At 51.5% G+C, this 17,494-nt stretch overlaps 2 protein-coding genes across 15 annotated transcripts in view; one reads left to right on the forward strand and one right to left on the reverse strand.

The window, feature by feature from the left end:
- The window catches only part of Ralgps1 (Ral GEF with PH domain and SH3 binding motif 1), a 250,289-nt gene that overhangs the window by 137,924 nt on the left and 94,871 nt on the right, over positions 1 to 17,494 (forward strand). The window lies entirely within an intron of this gene.
- Positions 1 to 17,494, reverse strand: part of Angptl2 (angiopoietin like 2) — a 31,533-nt gene continuing 14,039 nt past the window's right edge. Inside the window, exons 3-5 of the mRNA XM_010613568.2 lie at positions 4,636 to 4,829; positions 2,847 to 3,117; positions 1 to 476 (exon numbers count right to left, since the gene is read on the reverse strand). Coding sequence (XP_010611870.1) covers positions 277 to 476; positions 2,847 to 3,117; positions 4,636 to 4,829 — 665 coding nt within the window. The 3' untranslated portion in view covers positions 1 to 276. The remainder of the gene's footprint in view (positions 477 to 2,846; positions 3,118 to 4,635; positions 4,830 to 17,494) is intronic.

Raw genomic sequence — 17,494 nt, forward strand, 5'->3', positions numbered from 1 at the left:
TTTTTTTTTTTTTTTTTTTTAAACAAAGTTGTCAGCAGTCCTGTCCTGTTCTGGAAACATGAGGGGCTTCTGGGTGTGAAGAAAAGTAGGAGGGACAGAGGACACTGTATGAGTTCACTTCCATCATCTGGCACAGTGACTTGGGAAAACAGAATCCAGGGGGCCTAGTCCTCCCAGCCCCAGAAAGAACCAGCGAGGACTTGCTCATTGTGCTGGGCCTGCGCGGCCGGGGCGGGCTCCTGGAGATGGCCACGCAAGGTCAGGAGGGGAGCAGGTTTAGTGGAAGGTGTTAGGGTTGGGCCGGATCATCATCACCACTTTCTTGAGTGAGTAGGAGCCTCCTCGGAATTCAGCCCAGTAGACCCCATCCTGGTAGCGGCTTCGATAATGACCCCCACGGTACCAGACCCCGTTGAGGTTGGAGTGGGCACAGGCGTTATACCACCAGCCTCCCTTCTGGTAGTGAGCGCAGTTTCCTACAGGAGAGAGAAGAGAGTGAGCAGGTGTCTGGGCAGGTGCTAGGGTCTCCCCCAAACCCTCGGTGGGAGGCCTTCTGAGCAAGACCACCAGAAAAACGGACCCTCTACAGCAGAGGTCAAAGCCAGGCTATAGCCCTGCTCGGACCTGCCTCTGAGGCTCAGCTTTGCAACCAGCTAGCTATAAGAGCGCAGACAAGTGGCTTAACCTCTCCCAGACACTGCATTCTTATCTGTAAATGTAAGGCGAAAATAATGCCTATGGCATAGGACGGGCCACTGCGAGGATGCAATGAGGGCCAGTGTTTCACTCTCAGCCCAGCCTCCTCCAGAGGAATCCTGCAGCAGGAGCAGAGCGGTCCTCACTGTAGGTTCTGCAGAAAATGGAGATGGGCTGGCGGGGGAGGGAGGGAAAGGAGTTCTTCACAGGAATTTTTAAGAGTTGAAAGAACTGGATCAAGAGTCTTTTTATAATGATAAAAGAAGTATTCAAGAAGAAATACCCCTCTTTTCTTCCCCAGCCTATACTCCATCCAAATAACTTTTTGTGTCATTTCATAAAAGGAGACTATTTCCATGAAACTCTTGGCATTATCATATCATGCTGAGCTTTGCTGCCAAGGACAAGCAGTTCGGAACAATGAGATGCGTGGGCAAGGTGTGAGCAAGCGTGCAGGGACATCGCTCCCCAGGCGAAAGGCCCAAGAGGAGCCACAGTCACGTGGGCTGCATTGGGGAGCGTGGGAGGGGGGACCTCTTCCTCAGGGAGGGGCGGCCTCATCCAAGGAGCCAAGGCCGTGGGCTGGGGTGAGGAGCTCACAGGCAGTCTGAAGCAGAAAGTTGAGGTTTCCCAGAGGTTGGGGGGGCTCCTTCTGGGCCATGACTCAAGGCCACAGACACCAAGAGGCAGGGCGAGTCCTTGGCACACCACGGTCAGAGTCCTGTTTGCCCCACACATCAGGGCCAGGAACCCATCTGAGAGCCTTAAGTTACGGAGTGCTCTCATCTCTGCTCCCCATGGTGGCCCTCAAGAAGTGCTGCCGCAGCCCCTCCATGGTGTCCCAGGGTCTGATGAGTACTGAGGGCCCTCCTGCTGCCCAGCTCTCCTGGAAGCCTCAGCAGCCCCAACCAGAGACCTCCTGCCATGGAGTGAGCACTGCTCCTCCTCGGGGTCCCTTCCAGCAGGGTCAGTTTAGTGTCAGTGAGTGCACAGAGCTGTCTGTGTGGTGTGAGGATGGGTGGGTCCCATCCTACCTATCCCCTGATGTTGGGAGAAGTGTCCACAAGAGTGTGGGAGTTGGGCCGGGGATTTAGCTCAGTAGTTCCGCCACTTGCCACAAAAGCGCGAGGTCCTGAGTTCGATTCCCGATACCAAAAAAAAAAAGAGGAAGAAGAAGTGTGGGAGTGTACTTGCCCTGGGGACCTGGAGTGAGGCACAGGTCATTTCTGGGACAGTCTGCAGAGCTTGCTTCTCCACAGTGAGTTGGGGGAGCTTGTTCAGACCAGGACCAAACAGGAGACTGTGCAGGAGGGGTCAGGCCCACCCAGCGGAGCAGACTCAGGCTTGGCCTGACTTTGCCAACATCTGCATCCATCGCCAGAGGCCCCTGTGTCAGGAAATCAGTGTGGGACCTTGGGAGGTGTCCACCCAGGGCAAGGCTGATGTCTACACCTTGGGCCAGGCCCTGTGTATGCATCTTATAGTGTTCTGTGTTCTCCCCTGCTTTTCATCTGATAAGGACGTCTTAGTAAAGTCCTGGGTTTGAGCTCCATGGTCTTGGACAAGTCATTCATCGCTCCTATCTGTTTTCCTTCTAACAGCTTCCTTATAGCGTTGCATTAACATTAAATGCTAATAGCAGTGATTGTGAACAGAGCTGTCACTGTGTGCCAAGCCCAAGTCCTAGACAAGGCACTTGAGGTACCTTCCCTCTAACCCTCTCCCTGTCCTATGTACACATGTTATTCTTACTTTCAGATGTGGAAGCCTCCAGGGAAATTATGCAGTGGGTTGAGGATATAGCTTTCGAACTCAGGGATAGGCCTGGAGTCCAGTGGGCCGTGTGCCTCCGACAGAGCGGTGGTGAGAGGGCACAGTAGGGCTGGCTCAAGTGGCCCTCATATATGTATATGATTTGTACACAGCTCTGTCTTTCGCTTTTTGTAAAAGCCATTGTGACCCAACTTTGAAAAGGAGATCCGACAGCAGTGGGCAGGGCAAGGAAGGGCCCTTCGAGAGTTGGAAACAAGTTCAGACAGCTTGGCATATTACCCTCGGCCTGTCTGTACCCACACCCTGAAGCGAGGGGCTCGGCTTTGGATGACCCCTTTTCACTACCCCAAACCCGGGTTAGACTCCAGTCTTCATACCTGTGTAGACATCGTGGTCTCTGTCAAGGGTGGTGAATTGCTTGCCATTGTGCCAGGTGAAGGAGTCACCTGCATTGCCATGGTAGCGCCCCAGCCGCAGCTTGTAATACTCGCTCTCTGGCTCCACACGGAAGCTGGCGTATTCTGCAAAGACCTTGCGGCCCGACCAGTCCTCCATGGTCACCAGCAGTTTGTAGTTGCCTTGGTTCGTCAGCCAGTAAATGTTCTCCAGGCCCAGCCAGTATTCACCGTCAATATTCCCAAACCCTTGCTGGGGAAGACCAGGGAGAGCATGAGTGTGGAGCCTGCAGGGGCCCGACCAGTGTCGCAGCACCAAGACACTCGCCCCAGTAGAACAGCCTGGGAAATAAGCAGAACACAGGTAGGCCTGGCTCTGTCCCCACTCCCTCACTTAATGGCTCTGCCTTCCTGACCCTCAGTCACATGTCATTCAAACATACAGAGAGTGCCTCCTCCGTGCCATCCCCACAGGCTGCTGCAGGAGGGCATGTGACGTGGTCACTCGAAGCCTGGCACGGAAAAGGCATGTGGCCAGCATTTCTCGGGCAGAGCCCTCGCCTCCCTGAGCCTCAGCTTCCTCCTCTGGGGACGTGCCATGCCATCTCCACCACACCTGACAGATGTGAGCTGTAACCGGCATGTCCCCCCTGGGCTCCCTTCGAGGTCGGAAACCGAGTGGTTTTGTCAGTCCTTTTAACATGTCGTTTTGGCGGTCATCATCTGAGTAACGGCTGCCAGCGTCTTGTGAGTACGTGGATGTGTGCATAGTGATAGTCACTACTGTGTAGTGAGCACTTTATTGTGTGCCTGCACTCTGTTGAGAACTTTCCCTGGGTTCTTTATTAGTCCTCACACAAACTCTTACGAGTGAGGTGCTGTCATCATCCTCCTAGAATGGGTGCGCCATTCGAGCTAAGGTACGGTCTTGGTGCTGGGCCGTACTGCTCCGCGAGAGAGGAATGTGGAAGAGTCTCCAGGAGCCCGCAGTTAGGAGGTGGAGAAGCAAGCAGAGACACAGGCTGGTCAGGAAGTGGGCTAGGGGACAACGAGGAAGGAAGGAGACCAAGAGGGGGCGCGACAGAGCCGTGTGTGGAGGCACCGTGGCTAACAGTAACGCGAGTGGTGGCTTTGGGGTCAGGGGTCTGAGCTGCAGCCGTTTCTTGGACGCATTGCAGCTGTGCAGCCACAAGCGAGGGACTTCCTCTTCCCACCTACCAGTAGTACCCTCCCCAATGAGGTCACGGTCAAGAGCCCTGCGTGGTGTCTGACACGTGGCAGGTGCCTCGTGACCAAACTGCTCAGGCCACCTTAGCGCCATCTGTGTTCCGAGGAGGGGTGATGTGCAGCTGAGCCCTGGCAGCCTTTCCTACTGCAGGAATGAGCAATGCAGTGCCCTGGGAAATGGGCAGCCCAGAGGGTGGGCCCTGCAGTTAGGACCCAGGTATTATTACACTCCCATGTGGGCCCTTTGGGGGAGCCTCTCAAGGCCCAGGAGCCTCAGAACATGCCCTTCTGGGCTTCGGGAACAGGTCTCTCCCATAGGAACTCGTCTGGGAGTAAGATGCTGCCCACCCTCCAGCTGCAGCGAGGGGCCCCCTCCCCATCCTGTGGGACCTCGGTGGTCCAGACTCTGAGCTGCTGTCTGGCAGCAGACAGGGAAGGAGCCTGTCCTCCCCACCCAGGTGGATTTGCAAAAATGCCCTTGTCCTAGTCCTTCTCGGCGTGGTGTGGGCCAGTTATAGCACAGACAGGCCCCGCTGGGTCTCACCTTGTATGTCTCCCAGTTCCTGAAGAAGTTGACAGAGCCATCCAGGCGCCTCTGGATGACTGTCCAGCCGCCAGGGTCGTGTCTCTGGTCACACCACACCTGCATCAGGCGATTAGTATTCTCAGGCTTCACCAGGTAGATGGAGCTGGTGTCGTGGCCGTCCTCCAGGGCCTGCAGGCAGTCTCTCCACGGGCCTGGGGACAGACGTGTACGTGTCACATGCTGCCTGTTGCCAGGCCACACCCCGCCTGTCTCCCAGATAGCACAGCCTCTGGCAGGGCGCTAGTGTGGAACCACAAGGCCCCGGCTGGGCCAGAGCTGGGCCTGGAGTTTGAAGGAACTCACTTTTGTTCTGCAAGTTTGAGAAATGATAGATACAAGATCAAGAGCCCAGGTCAAGGGTCAAGATGCTTGGACTCCACACCCAGTTTCTGCTCTTACTCCGTGGGGTGTCCTTGGGCCAGCTCTCTCACATCTAGCCCTCAGTCTCCCTTGTTTGTAGAACAGATTATGCTTACCTCGCTCAAGGTTGTCAGGATTACAGATCGCTTATCGGATGTTCATGGAGTGAGTTTTTTAAACATTAGTTCTATTGGAAAGAAGAGGTGTGAGCCTACTAAGATGGCAGCGCCCACAGCGCCGTGTGAGTTGGAGGCTTTGCTCCCCCAGCCAGGATGGGCTTCCCCCGACTGCTCTCATGAGGCACACCTCAGCCTGCTCCACTCCTGCCTCTCCCGCAATAGCGCTCTGTGAGGTGCCACAGTTTCTGGTAAATGACCTTCCAAAGGGTCACAAGGCCCAGGCTGGACCCAGAGCCCGGCTGTGCAGCCAGGATGTTTCTGGGAGTCATACAGTGGTCCCCAAGTGTCTTTTGGGGGCCCAATTCCTTTCAGCTCAATCTGTGTGTTTTCCAAAGGAAAACTGTGGCACTGTGGCCAGATGCTCAGAGCCCCTGCATTCAGAGGTCATTCTGTAGGCAGGTCCCTGAGCTTCAAGGACACACAAAGCATGGCTCCCTGAAACGGAGACCAGAGGGGCTCTAGGAGTCTGAACAACTGCCATGGGTCTTTCAGTTCCTTCACTCATGGCACCCAGCCTTCCCCGCGGTTTCCTATGTTCTGACTGAGTCACATCAGCAAGAATGTACAGACTTGAGTCACCAGCATGCGGACAAGCTGGGGTCTTTCTTATTGATCTGAGGAACTTTCAAAAGGGTTTCAAAGCCTACTCATTCAACCATACAGTTTAAAATAATAAAATCAGCACATTTTGCTTCAGTCTCTTCAAAATATTCTCCAGACTGAGAAGGGTGAAGATCCGTAATGCTAAGAAAACGCCATCTTGCTCTGTTAATTTCTGTGTTCATTCAACAACTACTGAGTTCCAGACCCCACAGGGGCTGCACTGGGCCCTGAAGCCCAGGGGAGGGGAGGGCTGCCCTGACGGTCAGTGAGAGAGAGAGAGCTGGCCTCACCAGCCCTCCCTCAGCTCCGGGCCCTGGAGGGTCCCGTCTCCTCCCTGTGTGTTGCAGACAGGACCAGCTGTGGCAGGCACACTCAGCTTTTTTCACACTCGGCTCCAGCTTCTCAGCCGCCCCCCTGGCTGGTGGCTGGGCTCACCTCCTCCACGTGTGATGGTTTATACAGGCAAGGTTTGAGTTTGGGTTCTTGTTAGACTTCTCAGGGGCTCTCCTGAGATCGTGTAGCCATGTATGAGCCCCCATAGAGCCTGACAGGAAGGCAGGAGCTGCCTTGCTACTCTGTCAGTCAACTGCAGGCTCCTCCCTTCATTTGCCTCCCTCTCTCCCTTCTTTTCCTCCTTCCTTCCCTGTTTCTCCTTTCTGCCTGTGGCCCCACTTGGTATCCATCTTGGGGAAGGGGCGGCCCAGATCTCCAGGAAAAACATTCAGGAAGGAGAGAAAGCTTTTGGTTGTTTTTGGCTTGAGCCCCAAGGACTGAGGCGTAGAATGGGAGTCTGTCCCCGACAGCTGGAGCAGAGCACGGTGGGTGTAGGAGGCTCCCAGTTCTTCCTGAGGGCGGCAGCGCAGGAGGGGCCGTTTGATGTGAGTGCTGGTGACCAAAGATCCGGCAGTAGCCTGCAGATGGACACCACTGAAAGCAAGTCACCAGGCTCCTGGGGATCATCAGGTGGAGGGGCTGTCCCGAAAGGGCACCATATGTGGAGGCTTTGGAGGCAGCTGGGAAGGTGGCCGGTCAGCCTTATCACTCAGCCTGCCTTAATGGGTACCGTTGATCGTTTCAGTTACCTTCGGCATTCCTAGAAAGGAACTGTTTTTAAAAAGCAGTTGTTTAAAAATGTTTTGGGGCCTCCAGTTCCTTTAAGAATTTACACAGACTCATCCAGTTTTGTAAAGAGTTTTGGAAGGCAGATGGAGCCTCAGGCCCCAGGTTATGAACCCCTAGCTGTCAGAGTGGCCTCTCTGAAGAGGTAATAATGACAGTAGCAGTAATGTACTGAGCATCGCTCATAGCGAGCCCTTCCTGGGTATTCCCACCCCTCGTCCTGACACCCTGTGGGGTGGCAGTGGTCTCCCCACTTTGCAGATTAGGAAAGTGGAGCCTGGGGACATTGGGAGCTACCTTGAGGCCACATGGCCAGTGAGAGGCAGGCAGGCCTGTGCCCCCAGGTGGTCTCTGTGGCCCAGTGCCCACACTCTAGAGCACTCTTCCTTTTCCCAACCAGAGTATACAGAGAGAGGATCAGGATCTCTGTGTCCTGAGGACTGTTTCTTAAATTTTACTCTTTTAATCTGCCAATCATTTAGGTTTAAAAAAATTAAAAATTTACAATTCCTCTTGGTCAAGATGTAAAATCTCTTGTTTAATCTGTATTGATGACTTGTTTTGTTGTTTGTTTTTTTTTTTCCTATGTCTATTGCTTGGTGTTCTTGAACCATTTTTCAGTTATTTTAATGTCTTGTGACTTGGAAGTTTTCTTTTCTCCTTTTCTTTGCGGGGGGCATCTGGTCGTTCTTTAAGGACTTCTAGAATTATGGTGTAGATATAAAATAGTATGGAAGTGCTAAGCATTTCCTGCTGTTAGAACACCCTGCACACATCCCTGCACGTCCCATGGCCCTGGAGTCTGCCAGCTTCCATCAAGAACGATGCCTCCTTTTTCCTCTGAAGCTTTCGTAGACCTCTACCTAATCTCCTGCATTCAAATGCATTTGCTTTTCTTACACCAAAGGGACTAGTGGGGAAGGTAAGACACATAAATGGCAGATGAAAATTAGTCTAAAACATAGGTTGCATCGAAAAATTGGCAGCTGGAAAATGATTGTGTGACTCTATTGCAATAGCTTAGTCAAAACAGGCTGACTTGGTGAAAAAATCTGTAACTAGAACATAAAAATAATGCAGTGATGAATCTATCCTTGTTATAGACAGATAATGCCACCATGAAGGCCAAGTGAGGGAGCCAACTTTGATTAGGGACCCCTGGCTACAGGGGGTTGGCACAGGGAAAGAACGTACAGAGTCAGAGCCCTCAGCTCGAATCTCGGTGCCCTCACCCACTCACAGGGTGACTTGGGGCGGGTTCCTCCCTGGCCCTCCAAGCCTCAGTTTCTGCTGTAAAACAAGGAGAGCGCACTTGTAAAACAAGGTGAGCACAGAACTCTACAGAATCCAGCCAGAGCAGGTGCTCAGAAAAATCTCTTTCTTCCCCCTCCTTTGGTACACGAAGGCTGACTTGTTGGATGCTGTTCATCCCGCTCCCCCAGCCACAAGTTACTGTTTGTATTATTTAATTTCCAAAACTAAATATAAGGTTATTTACTAATAGATATTTTCCACAGAAGTCATACTTTAAAAGGCAGAATTTCCATGATGGCCACAAAGATATACTGAAATAAAGAATGGAAATCTTTTTTGCTAGCGAAGCTGGATTTTCAATATGCAGTGGGCAAAGTGCTTCCCTTGGCATGGGGCAAGCACCCGGGCGGTGTTTACCTTGGCTTCCCTTCTGAGTGGCGGCACTGCCCATAGCACCAGGCCAACACTAACTCAGCGGCACCTAGGCCCAAAGCATCCTGAGTGCCCCAACCTCACCTCTATAAAGACCACATTTACACCACAGCCGGAATGTTCCACGTGAACAGCGGTACAGCCACCATGGCGATCTGAAACTATGCTTCTCAGAGGGGCATGAAAGGTGCGTAGGACCAGGAGCCTGGGGGATGGGGTGAGATTCTGGCCCTTGGGAGCATAAAATGTGCTGGGCTCAGGCCCTTGGACCCTGGTACCAGTTCTGGGAAGTGTTGGAAGTGATCTGGTTGGTTGTCAAAGTCCCCTTGCACCCGCTCCCTGCTCTCTGGGATTCTTTGTGGGGTTTTTTTTTGGGGGGGGGTGCCAGGGATCGAACTCAGGACCTTGAGCTTGTGAGGCAGGCACAGCACCACTGAGCTAAATCCCGGCCCCTCCCTGGGATTCTTGACAGAGGCATCAAGCACACAGAGCACACAGCCTCCCAGAACGCCACAAATCACCTGTGGGCAGCCTCTAGACAGGGCCTTTCTGGTGAAGGTGAGCGGGAGCGAGTGGCCTGGTCAGCCTGGAGTATAACTTCCTCTTTTGTTTCCGCTCTCTGCCTTGCCCTCCCCAATTTAGGACCCAGTGTTGAAGTGGGCTCATGCAGCGGCTTTCAGTCTACCCTACCCCCTGCAACCTTGAGGTAGCTTGGTGAATGTCTGACCAAGGCGGCCGCACCTCTTCTGAGGTTGGGGAGTGGGGAAATGGAACTGGGCCCTCGTGGGCAGCAGGGCTGTCCTCCCTGGCTGCACTCCAGATGTGCAGAGACGATTGGGGGCTCTACATCCCCTAAGCCTGGTCCTAAGCTTCAGGACTCAGCTACCTGAGGCTGTGTAGAGACCCCTGTGGCCTGGATGCCCCCGGAAGCTGCTCCTGTGAATGTTTCAGTCCCTACTGTGGGCCCTGGGGATGGACTCCTGTGTCACCAAGCCACCTGCTTTTACATGAGGACGATGTGTGGTACTTGAGTATTCTCACCGACAGCCTGTCTCTAAAGACTGTTTTCATCACTCTGTGAAACATTTTCCAACAGAAGTGACTGGTTGTTAAAAATGGATCTGATATTTCCTACTCGAATTTATCCATCTGAGTGGCAGAACAGGCAGACTGCTTAGGTGTGAGTCCCACCCTGGTCAGCATCTGAGCGGTCCATGGGCCGGCTCCACGGGGACCAGTCAGGTCTGATCTCCAGTCTCATTTATCCAGAAGCGTGGTGAAATAATAATTTGCTTGTGGACACATATATTCTGTATCAGTCACTACTCTAGCAAACCTGAACACAGAGCCATGGCCCAAACACAGGAATAGCTTGTATGTTCCTAAAGGCACCTCTAGTTTCTGCAGAGCCTTGGAATCCACATGAACATTACTTCCAGTCATTCCAGGGAAAGGACCCAAACGCTCCTGCTGTTCTTCAAGCCACTTTCATCCTCAGGCACAGTGCCTTGGGTCAGTGAGCTTTTCAGGAGTTTATGAAAATGTTTGAGGCCTCAGTAAAACTTACTGGCTCTAAAATATGAAAGGAGAGCTATAAAATTGGAATTTATTGGTGTATAATTAAATTTCTACAAAGTGTAACATCTTGTCAAGTTCATTAATTGTTAAATTTAGCCTTCATAAAAATATTACTACTTTTGAACACAGTTTGTAGGTTAGATTTTTCTCACTCCCCAGGAATTCCAGAATACACCTGATGTTTGCTGAGAAATCAGAGCCAACCGTAAATTAATTGAGTTACTCTTAGCCAAATAATTTCAAAAGCAAAATTATTCAAATCCTAACTGTACAGTAAAACTTATTATACATATTATGTGTGAGATGGAGGTACTTCAGTGAATTTGATACAATTTGAGGCCTCCCAGGAGCTTTTAGGGCCCACGAAGGCCTTGGAGGGGTTCTGTTTGTGCCATTTGACCTCAGGATGAACAGATACCTCAGTATCACTTTGCAGAGGCCGCTCTGAGAGGCACGTGTGCCCCTGCTTGGTTTCGAGCAGGATCTGTGCAGGAGAGGAAACAACTCAAGAAAGAGGCTATTTCAAAAAAGGAAGAAAAGAGGCTAGGCTGGAAGGGCAGTGGTGGTGTCACTGCGCAGAGATGACCAGCTCGCCAGGGCTTCGGGGCTGGGTAGGAGTGGAGCCCTGGGGCTCTGGGACTGGTGGGGACAATGATCAGTAGTGCTCCGGGCTGCCCGAGTGAAGAGGTCACTGGACCTGGAAGTGGGCAGTACACAGAGTCTCCCAGGGAACATTCACAAGGATGCCCAGGGCTCGCAGTTCAGGGGAGGCGCATCATGGAAGAACTTATCGGACCCAGGATTACAACCCAGAGGTGCCGGACTAGTAAGTGGTTGATGGTCCAGTAGTTGACCCACCTATCAACCCTTTCCAAGGCAGGGGGTCAGTTTCCCTGGCTTCTTAAAGAACCTTTCGTCACCTTTCCATCTTCTAAATGCTCACAAACCCCACCCCTCATTATGCTCTGGCCGATCATTTTCTGGGGCTCAACCACAAGCCAATTGGTATTTAATTTGCAGCATCCCGTCCCTTTTCTCTTTCTGAAGACAGGACATTTGTCAGCACCAAGCCTGGTATTTGCAGTTTTCTGGCACTTGCTGGCAGTGCTCCAGGATCATATCTTGTTCCCTCCAGGAAGCCTTTCCTATCCCCAGAAGAGCTGCTTAATCCTGCCTGCGGTTCCCCAAATGCCTTACGTGTTTATCTGTGCTGGAATTTGGCAAACGATGACTATATATCAAGAGCCTTTACCTGTCACATGCTGTTTCATTGTATCCTCATAAGTCCCTGTAGTGATGAGGCAGCTCAGAGAAATCTCACACCTGGCAAGTGTAGGCGGGCGGGCGGGGGTGTCGAGTTTGGAGCTCAGGTGTGCCTAAGTTCTTCCTGTGCTCTGTGCTGCGGTCACCCTGCTGTGTTAGGGTTACTGGGATTCTGTCTCCCCAATAGACTCCTCTGGGGCTCCTTTGGGGTAGGTACAGTCTCAGGGTGGGTACAATCTCAGCGTGTGCTGATGCTCCCATCACAAACTGGCGCCGAGTCGCTCAGCCCTCCAGCTGCCTTTCCACCTGCTGTCTTCTTACCAGCGTGAGCTCCATTCTCCCAGCAGCGCTCATTCTGTCCTTTCTGGCTGGGGACCCTCGGGAAACAGGGGCCCTACAGCAGGTATCACCAGTATCCAGACCAAACCCTGGCAAAGCAATCCTACTGTGTGTGGAAGCCTGGGCCGTCTGCTGTAGGAGCCAACTTGTGGTAGTCGAGACAGTGCCAGATGGTTGAACCTTCCGTGCTTTGGGAAGTTACCCTAGAAATACCACCTAAAATACTTAACACTTAGAAATGTCAACATTTAGAAATTCAAGTAAAACTAATGTATTTATCATTTAAACTACAATTCTATTTCCTTAGCAGAATTTTTCTCTGTATGAACAGTAATTTTAATTTATTATATTTTTTAAAATCTATTAAGGGAGCATCACTTACTCAATTTTTTAAAAGGTAACGTAAAATTACCCTAGGTTGTACAGCTCCATCAGCTCATCTTCAGATACAGAGCATGAACCATCAGCTTATTTTCAACATAGTCTCCATCTACATTCTCCTCAGAAAGGGCTGAAGCTGAGGCGGGGTGATTTGGGGATCGGGCACTGTCTCCAGTGTTCCATAAGCAGGTGGCCAAAGCTTGCATCCTTCCCTGATGTGGGTAGGAAACACAGGCGGGTGTGCTCCGTTACTTTTACAGGAGTGACCTGGCCACTGGCTCCAACAACCAGCAATGGCTTAGACATTCAGCAGTGTGGTGCTAATTTAATTTTGTTTTCTTTGTTTTTTAAGAAAGTTTCTCATGGCCTTTCATGGTTATATTATAGTCTGCTATGTAAATGGCCACAGTGTCCCATTTGTGTGACAAGCAAGCTGGCCACCGATGACCAATCTCCAGGATTTTCCCCATTACTTCCAGTTTGCCAAGTGCAAACTGTTGGGATTTCTAGGCTGTGAGATTCCAGATCTCCAGGCTTCGGACAGTAACAAACCAATAATCTCCTGTGGCTGCAAAAGGGCATTTAGCCTACTGTCATCCTTGGAAAACAGCCCAAGGCATGGAGGGATAGCTTTCCATCACACTCAAAAGCTCTTTCTGATCCATTCTCCAACTGGAGAGGAGGAAGGAAAGCAGAGCTAGGAGGAAGACTGTCTCCCAGAACTGTTCTTCTTGAGTGGCTTTTGTTTGGGAAGATGCTAACCTAATGAATGCTCTTTGAAACATTACTGTATTACGTAGTTTGCGGAGAATTTGGGAATCCTATTTTGTTTAACAAATCATTTTAGAAAAAAGAAAGTGTGGTACGGTGGCAACAGAGCACACTCCAGAGCCAGGAGACCTGTGTGGCTTTCTCCTCTGCCACTGCAGTCTTAAGAGTGGTATCTGAATCAGGGCAGCCCCAATCACCCGCCTCACCCTAAGCATTGCACCTCTCCCAGCTCAGGCCTGGGAGCCCAGGCTGCTACGGCTGATCCACCTGCCCCTAGGACCGGCATCTTTTGCCTGGACTGAGGCTTGCCTGTCCCCCAGGAAGAATGGGAATCTCAGGATCATAGACTTTATTCTCTACTGTGAACTTACTGCTGTGCTGGGGAATCACTGTCTACTATACGTATTTCCTACTGAATACAGGGGAGAAAAATCTACCCAGGGAAACACTCCATGTAAATGTTTGAGTCCCCAACTACTGGTACTTGTAGTGAGGGAGGGAAAGTATGTTTCCACATGTGCCTTGTGTTATCAGCGAAGCAGGGTGGCACCCAAAGAAAGATCACAGCTAGAGATTTTGTAGATGGAGAGCTAACCTTGAAAGATACTGGGACATCAGGGTTGGTTCTGCCTTGAAGCAACCTCAGCAATGTGTCAAGACTGGGTAGACATTAAACCAAGCCCACAGCCTTCTAGGAGTCAGGATAGTGCCTTCCGTGGAACACTTTGTGTCCCGCAGACTGAGGGAGGGTTGCATGTCCTGGGTGGCCATGCAACAGCAGGGTCTGTGCTGTCACACTTCTGTCAGCGGTTCCCAGACTTTTTTCAGGTGGCTGCTTAGAACCCAGTACCATGAAACAGTGACTGAAGATCAGGTCCCTAGCAGCGGGTGCCAAGCCAGACACTCAGAGTGATTTTCATCCCAGTTTCCCTCCAGCCTCTCCATGGAAATGTGCAGAATTCCAGAGTGGGGAAGAGTTTGAGCCTCAACTGAGTCAGGTACTAGCTGTGTCATCTTGGTTGACTTATGTGGCCTCTCTGAATCTCAGTATCCTGTAAGCTACAAATCCAAGGACCAATCTCAGCTTGCACAGGCTCAGTGATAGGAAGGCTATGCTAGGGGATCTGTGGGGTCCTAAGAGTGCTACTAGTTTATGATTTTATGACTCCTCCTTTATCCCCTAAGAAACTGGCCATGTTCTCTTTCTCAACGGAGAAAACAGCTAAATGGCTACAAGTTCCCACTCCTGCTGGCTTTTAAAGATGCATTTCCAACAAAGCCTCGATGTACAGCTAATGGCACGCTATGCGTTCTTCCTACTCTGTCTCTAGGACAGGCGCTGTGACAGGAGCCTGGTGTGGTGGGTCTGCCTGGGGTGAGCTCAGAGACTACCTGTCTTTTCCTTTGCCTCTCAGGGAGCCCCTGTGGCTCTCCTCTTCAACAGCAACAGCAGGACCCATGAGGATAGAACTCTGGCCTCATCACAAACATCACCCGAAACAAGATGTCCCCAGTCTGGCCAGCCCAGAGACAGACAGATCAGAGCCTGGGTGGGAAACCAGGAGGCCTTTCCTGTCCCTGTTCCCCACCACCACCACCAAGCAGGCCCCACTGGCCTGGGGCCAGCCTGTCACTATCTGGCTGTGGTGTAGGCAGTGAGTACCAGAGTGCTACTTCAGATAAGGGGCCTGGCCGCCTTCGTCCCCCTGGGGAAGGGCATGCTGTGGGCTAAGAAGTTCAAACAATGGGGAACCGAGCGATGGCTCTAGGGTTGCTAGATGAAAGGCTGAGAGGCTGCCAGGGCCTGGGTGCAAAAGTGCTTCATTTCAAAGGTGTTTAGGAGTGATGTCCCGGGAATAAAGGCTCCTGGGAGAGCACAGAGAGGGTTTTGTCTTCCAAGACCAGAGCCTGTCCAGCTCAGAAGAGGCCTGATAAGAGCTCTCTGCCGTTGGCTGGGCTCATGCTCAGTAGAGCGAGGCCATCTGCTTTTTCTCCCAATTTAGTGCAACCCAGGAAGGGGGAAGACTTTCTTACAGACCTCCCCTCCTCCCATCCCTGTCTGTGTGGGAGCTCAGTGGTGAGATGGGCCACAAGAGACCTGCCACTAATGATCAAGTATCAGCATCTGGGGGGAACGCTTTAAAGGAAAAGATATTTCCACAATGTAACCTTGGTCATTCTTTCCATGCCATGTACTTCCTTAACTGGGAGAGGGCCGATGAGTGCAGGAGCCTTGGTCACACAGCCCCCAGACTACTTTTTACCTGTGCTGTATCTCACACGGGACCAGGTCGAGGCAGGAATCTGGACCACTCGAAAGGCCAGGGGCATGCTCCTGGGTCTTTGCCCAAACCCCTCTCCATCAAGGGCCTACTGGTAACGTGGTCTCCCAGGTCCCAGGTCTGCCTGGTAAACTCTCACAAGTCCCATCTCTGTGCAGACCCAGCCAAGCCACCTTAGTGCCCCCGCCCCTGCCAATGTGCTCCTCTGCAGGGTACTTAATACACTGAGGTATTAACACGGTGGGGAGACAGATTAGTGTTCACTGCATTCCCGATTGCAGGAATTCTGTTATGCTGGCCCCGTGTCCTCTCAGTGTTTTAGCAATTTGGGCCATGCGAGATGCTCCCTTCTACAGAATTCCTTTGTCAAGCCTGATGTGCTGGGTTTAGGGACAGAAATGGTAGGTATTGCATGGACTCCAGGTACATTCACACTAGACTGAGTTCCTGGAAGTCAGAGATGGTGGTTTTCAGCTGCACCCCCAAGTCTAGCATTGTGACTGTCGTGAAGTAGGGCTCAGCCAGTGTCGGCTACACCATATGATACAACATTATATGCTTGATAGAATTTCTGTGACACTCTTGTGAGGTTATAGCTCTGCCCCCATTCTGCAAAGAGAAAATTGAGACTCCCAGGAGTTAAATAACTTTCTCATGAGCAAACAGTCAGCGGGATTGGACCTGGGTGCAAACTCAGATCTTTAGTCTTACACGCTCAGGAATGTCCTGGAGTTGCTGAGCTAGAAACTAGAGATGTTTAGGTAAGAGGAGATCTGCTGGGTAACCCCTGAGACCCGCCTGACTCGTGTCAGGATTATAACCACATTCAGCTGAGCCTTCGAGTTTTTCCCTCTGGGTATTCCATGGAGACAACACACCTTGCCCTCTCAGGGCCTCTGAAGTAAAGCAGGTGTGGTACAGACGGCAAATAGCTCTTGAATGTCACAGCTGAGGAAGGATTGTTTGTTTATTTCAGTGTCCTTGTTTTCAAACAAAAAGATCAAGATGAAAGGAGACATAGCTTACCATGGGCCCAGCACTCTGCTAAGCACACATTTTACAGCATTTCATTTCATAGACCTGGCAGCTAGGAGAAGATTCAAATAGAACCCACCTGAAGCTTCGGGTGAAGAAACAAGTTCGCAGGGACAAAGTGACTTGCCTAATGTGGAGGAAGCAGGATCTGAACCCAGGTCAGGCTCCTCCAAGAACCCCCTCTCAACCCCCACACCCAGTCCACATCTTCCCTTCTACATGCTCTGCCCTCTGTCTAGCCAACTCTCCTGCTGCCCTCCATGGGAAAATGCCACCACTGGCCATGAACCTGCCTCCAGGTCAGGTCCTCTCCGGAATTAGCAAGAAATTGTTCTTCCTGGTACTTACTGATGGTTATTTTTTTTTAAGTGAGAAATGAGTATGAAACAGGATATTTTCAGTAAAAGGGCTGTATCTCCCTGCTTCTCCCGGGAAGTGGTATCCATGGCACTTAGAGCAGACTCATGGACAGCTTTGGCAGAGAGAATCTGGTTCTCACACGGGAGCCTACTTGGAAGGCTGTTGCCTCCTGGATGGGTGAGAGGCCGAGCTCCAGGGGGCCGGCTGGGCTGGCACTCTGGCAGGGGAGCTCCTGGCCTAGCACCCCCAAAGCTGAGGATTCCAAGAATCCTTGAGCAGAGAGGGGTCAGCTCAAGTTTTAAAGTGACAAGGCCCGAATTCAAGTGCAGCCCGAGGATCCCAAGCCTGTGAGAACATTTCTTGACCCAGGGAGCTACAGGGTTAATAAGGTCATATACCCAAAATACCCAGGGGCAGCATCTCGGTGAAGCTTCCCAACTTGCCACGGCCCCATTCCTCCTCCATCATGGTTTTACTGTATTTTAGATTGAAACGTGTATGTAAGAGTAATGGAAGCCTCATTGAAAATCCTAGGCAGTGGCAAATCGTAGGAAACTCATGGGCCTTCTGAAGTACCCTTCTGATTCTGCGATCCCTGTGACGTCTTAACATACCTTGAACGTGACAACGCTTTACTCTCCCCTGGCCTACTGCCTGTTGGGTGACATTTACAGGGTGCCAGCTGCAGGCCCTGCATAGCACACGAGCCTTCAGCAGCAATATCCTAGCAGCCGATACTGAGCATCTCATGCAGAGCCTGCCAAAATATGGCCTCTGTTCTTTCCTTCAGAAGTCTGTGAAGCTGGCCTTCTCCTGAGACTCCTGCTTCTTGGTTCTACCTTCAAGTACCCTTCTAAGCAA

The sequence above is a fragment of the Fukomys damarensis genome, unplaced genomic scaffold (assembly GCF_012274545.1).
Source record: "Fukomys damarensis isolate Sample0158 unplaced genomic scaffold, DMR_v1.0_HiC HiC_scaffold_36, whole genome shotgun sequence".
In the NCBI taxonomy this organism is placed as follows: Eukaryota; Metazoa; Chordata; class Mammalia; order Rodentia; family Bathyergidae; genus Fukomys; species Fukomys damarensis.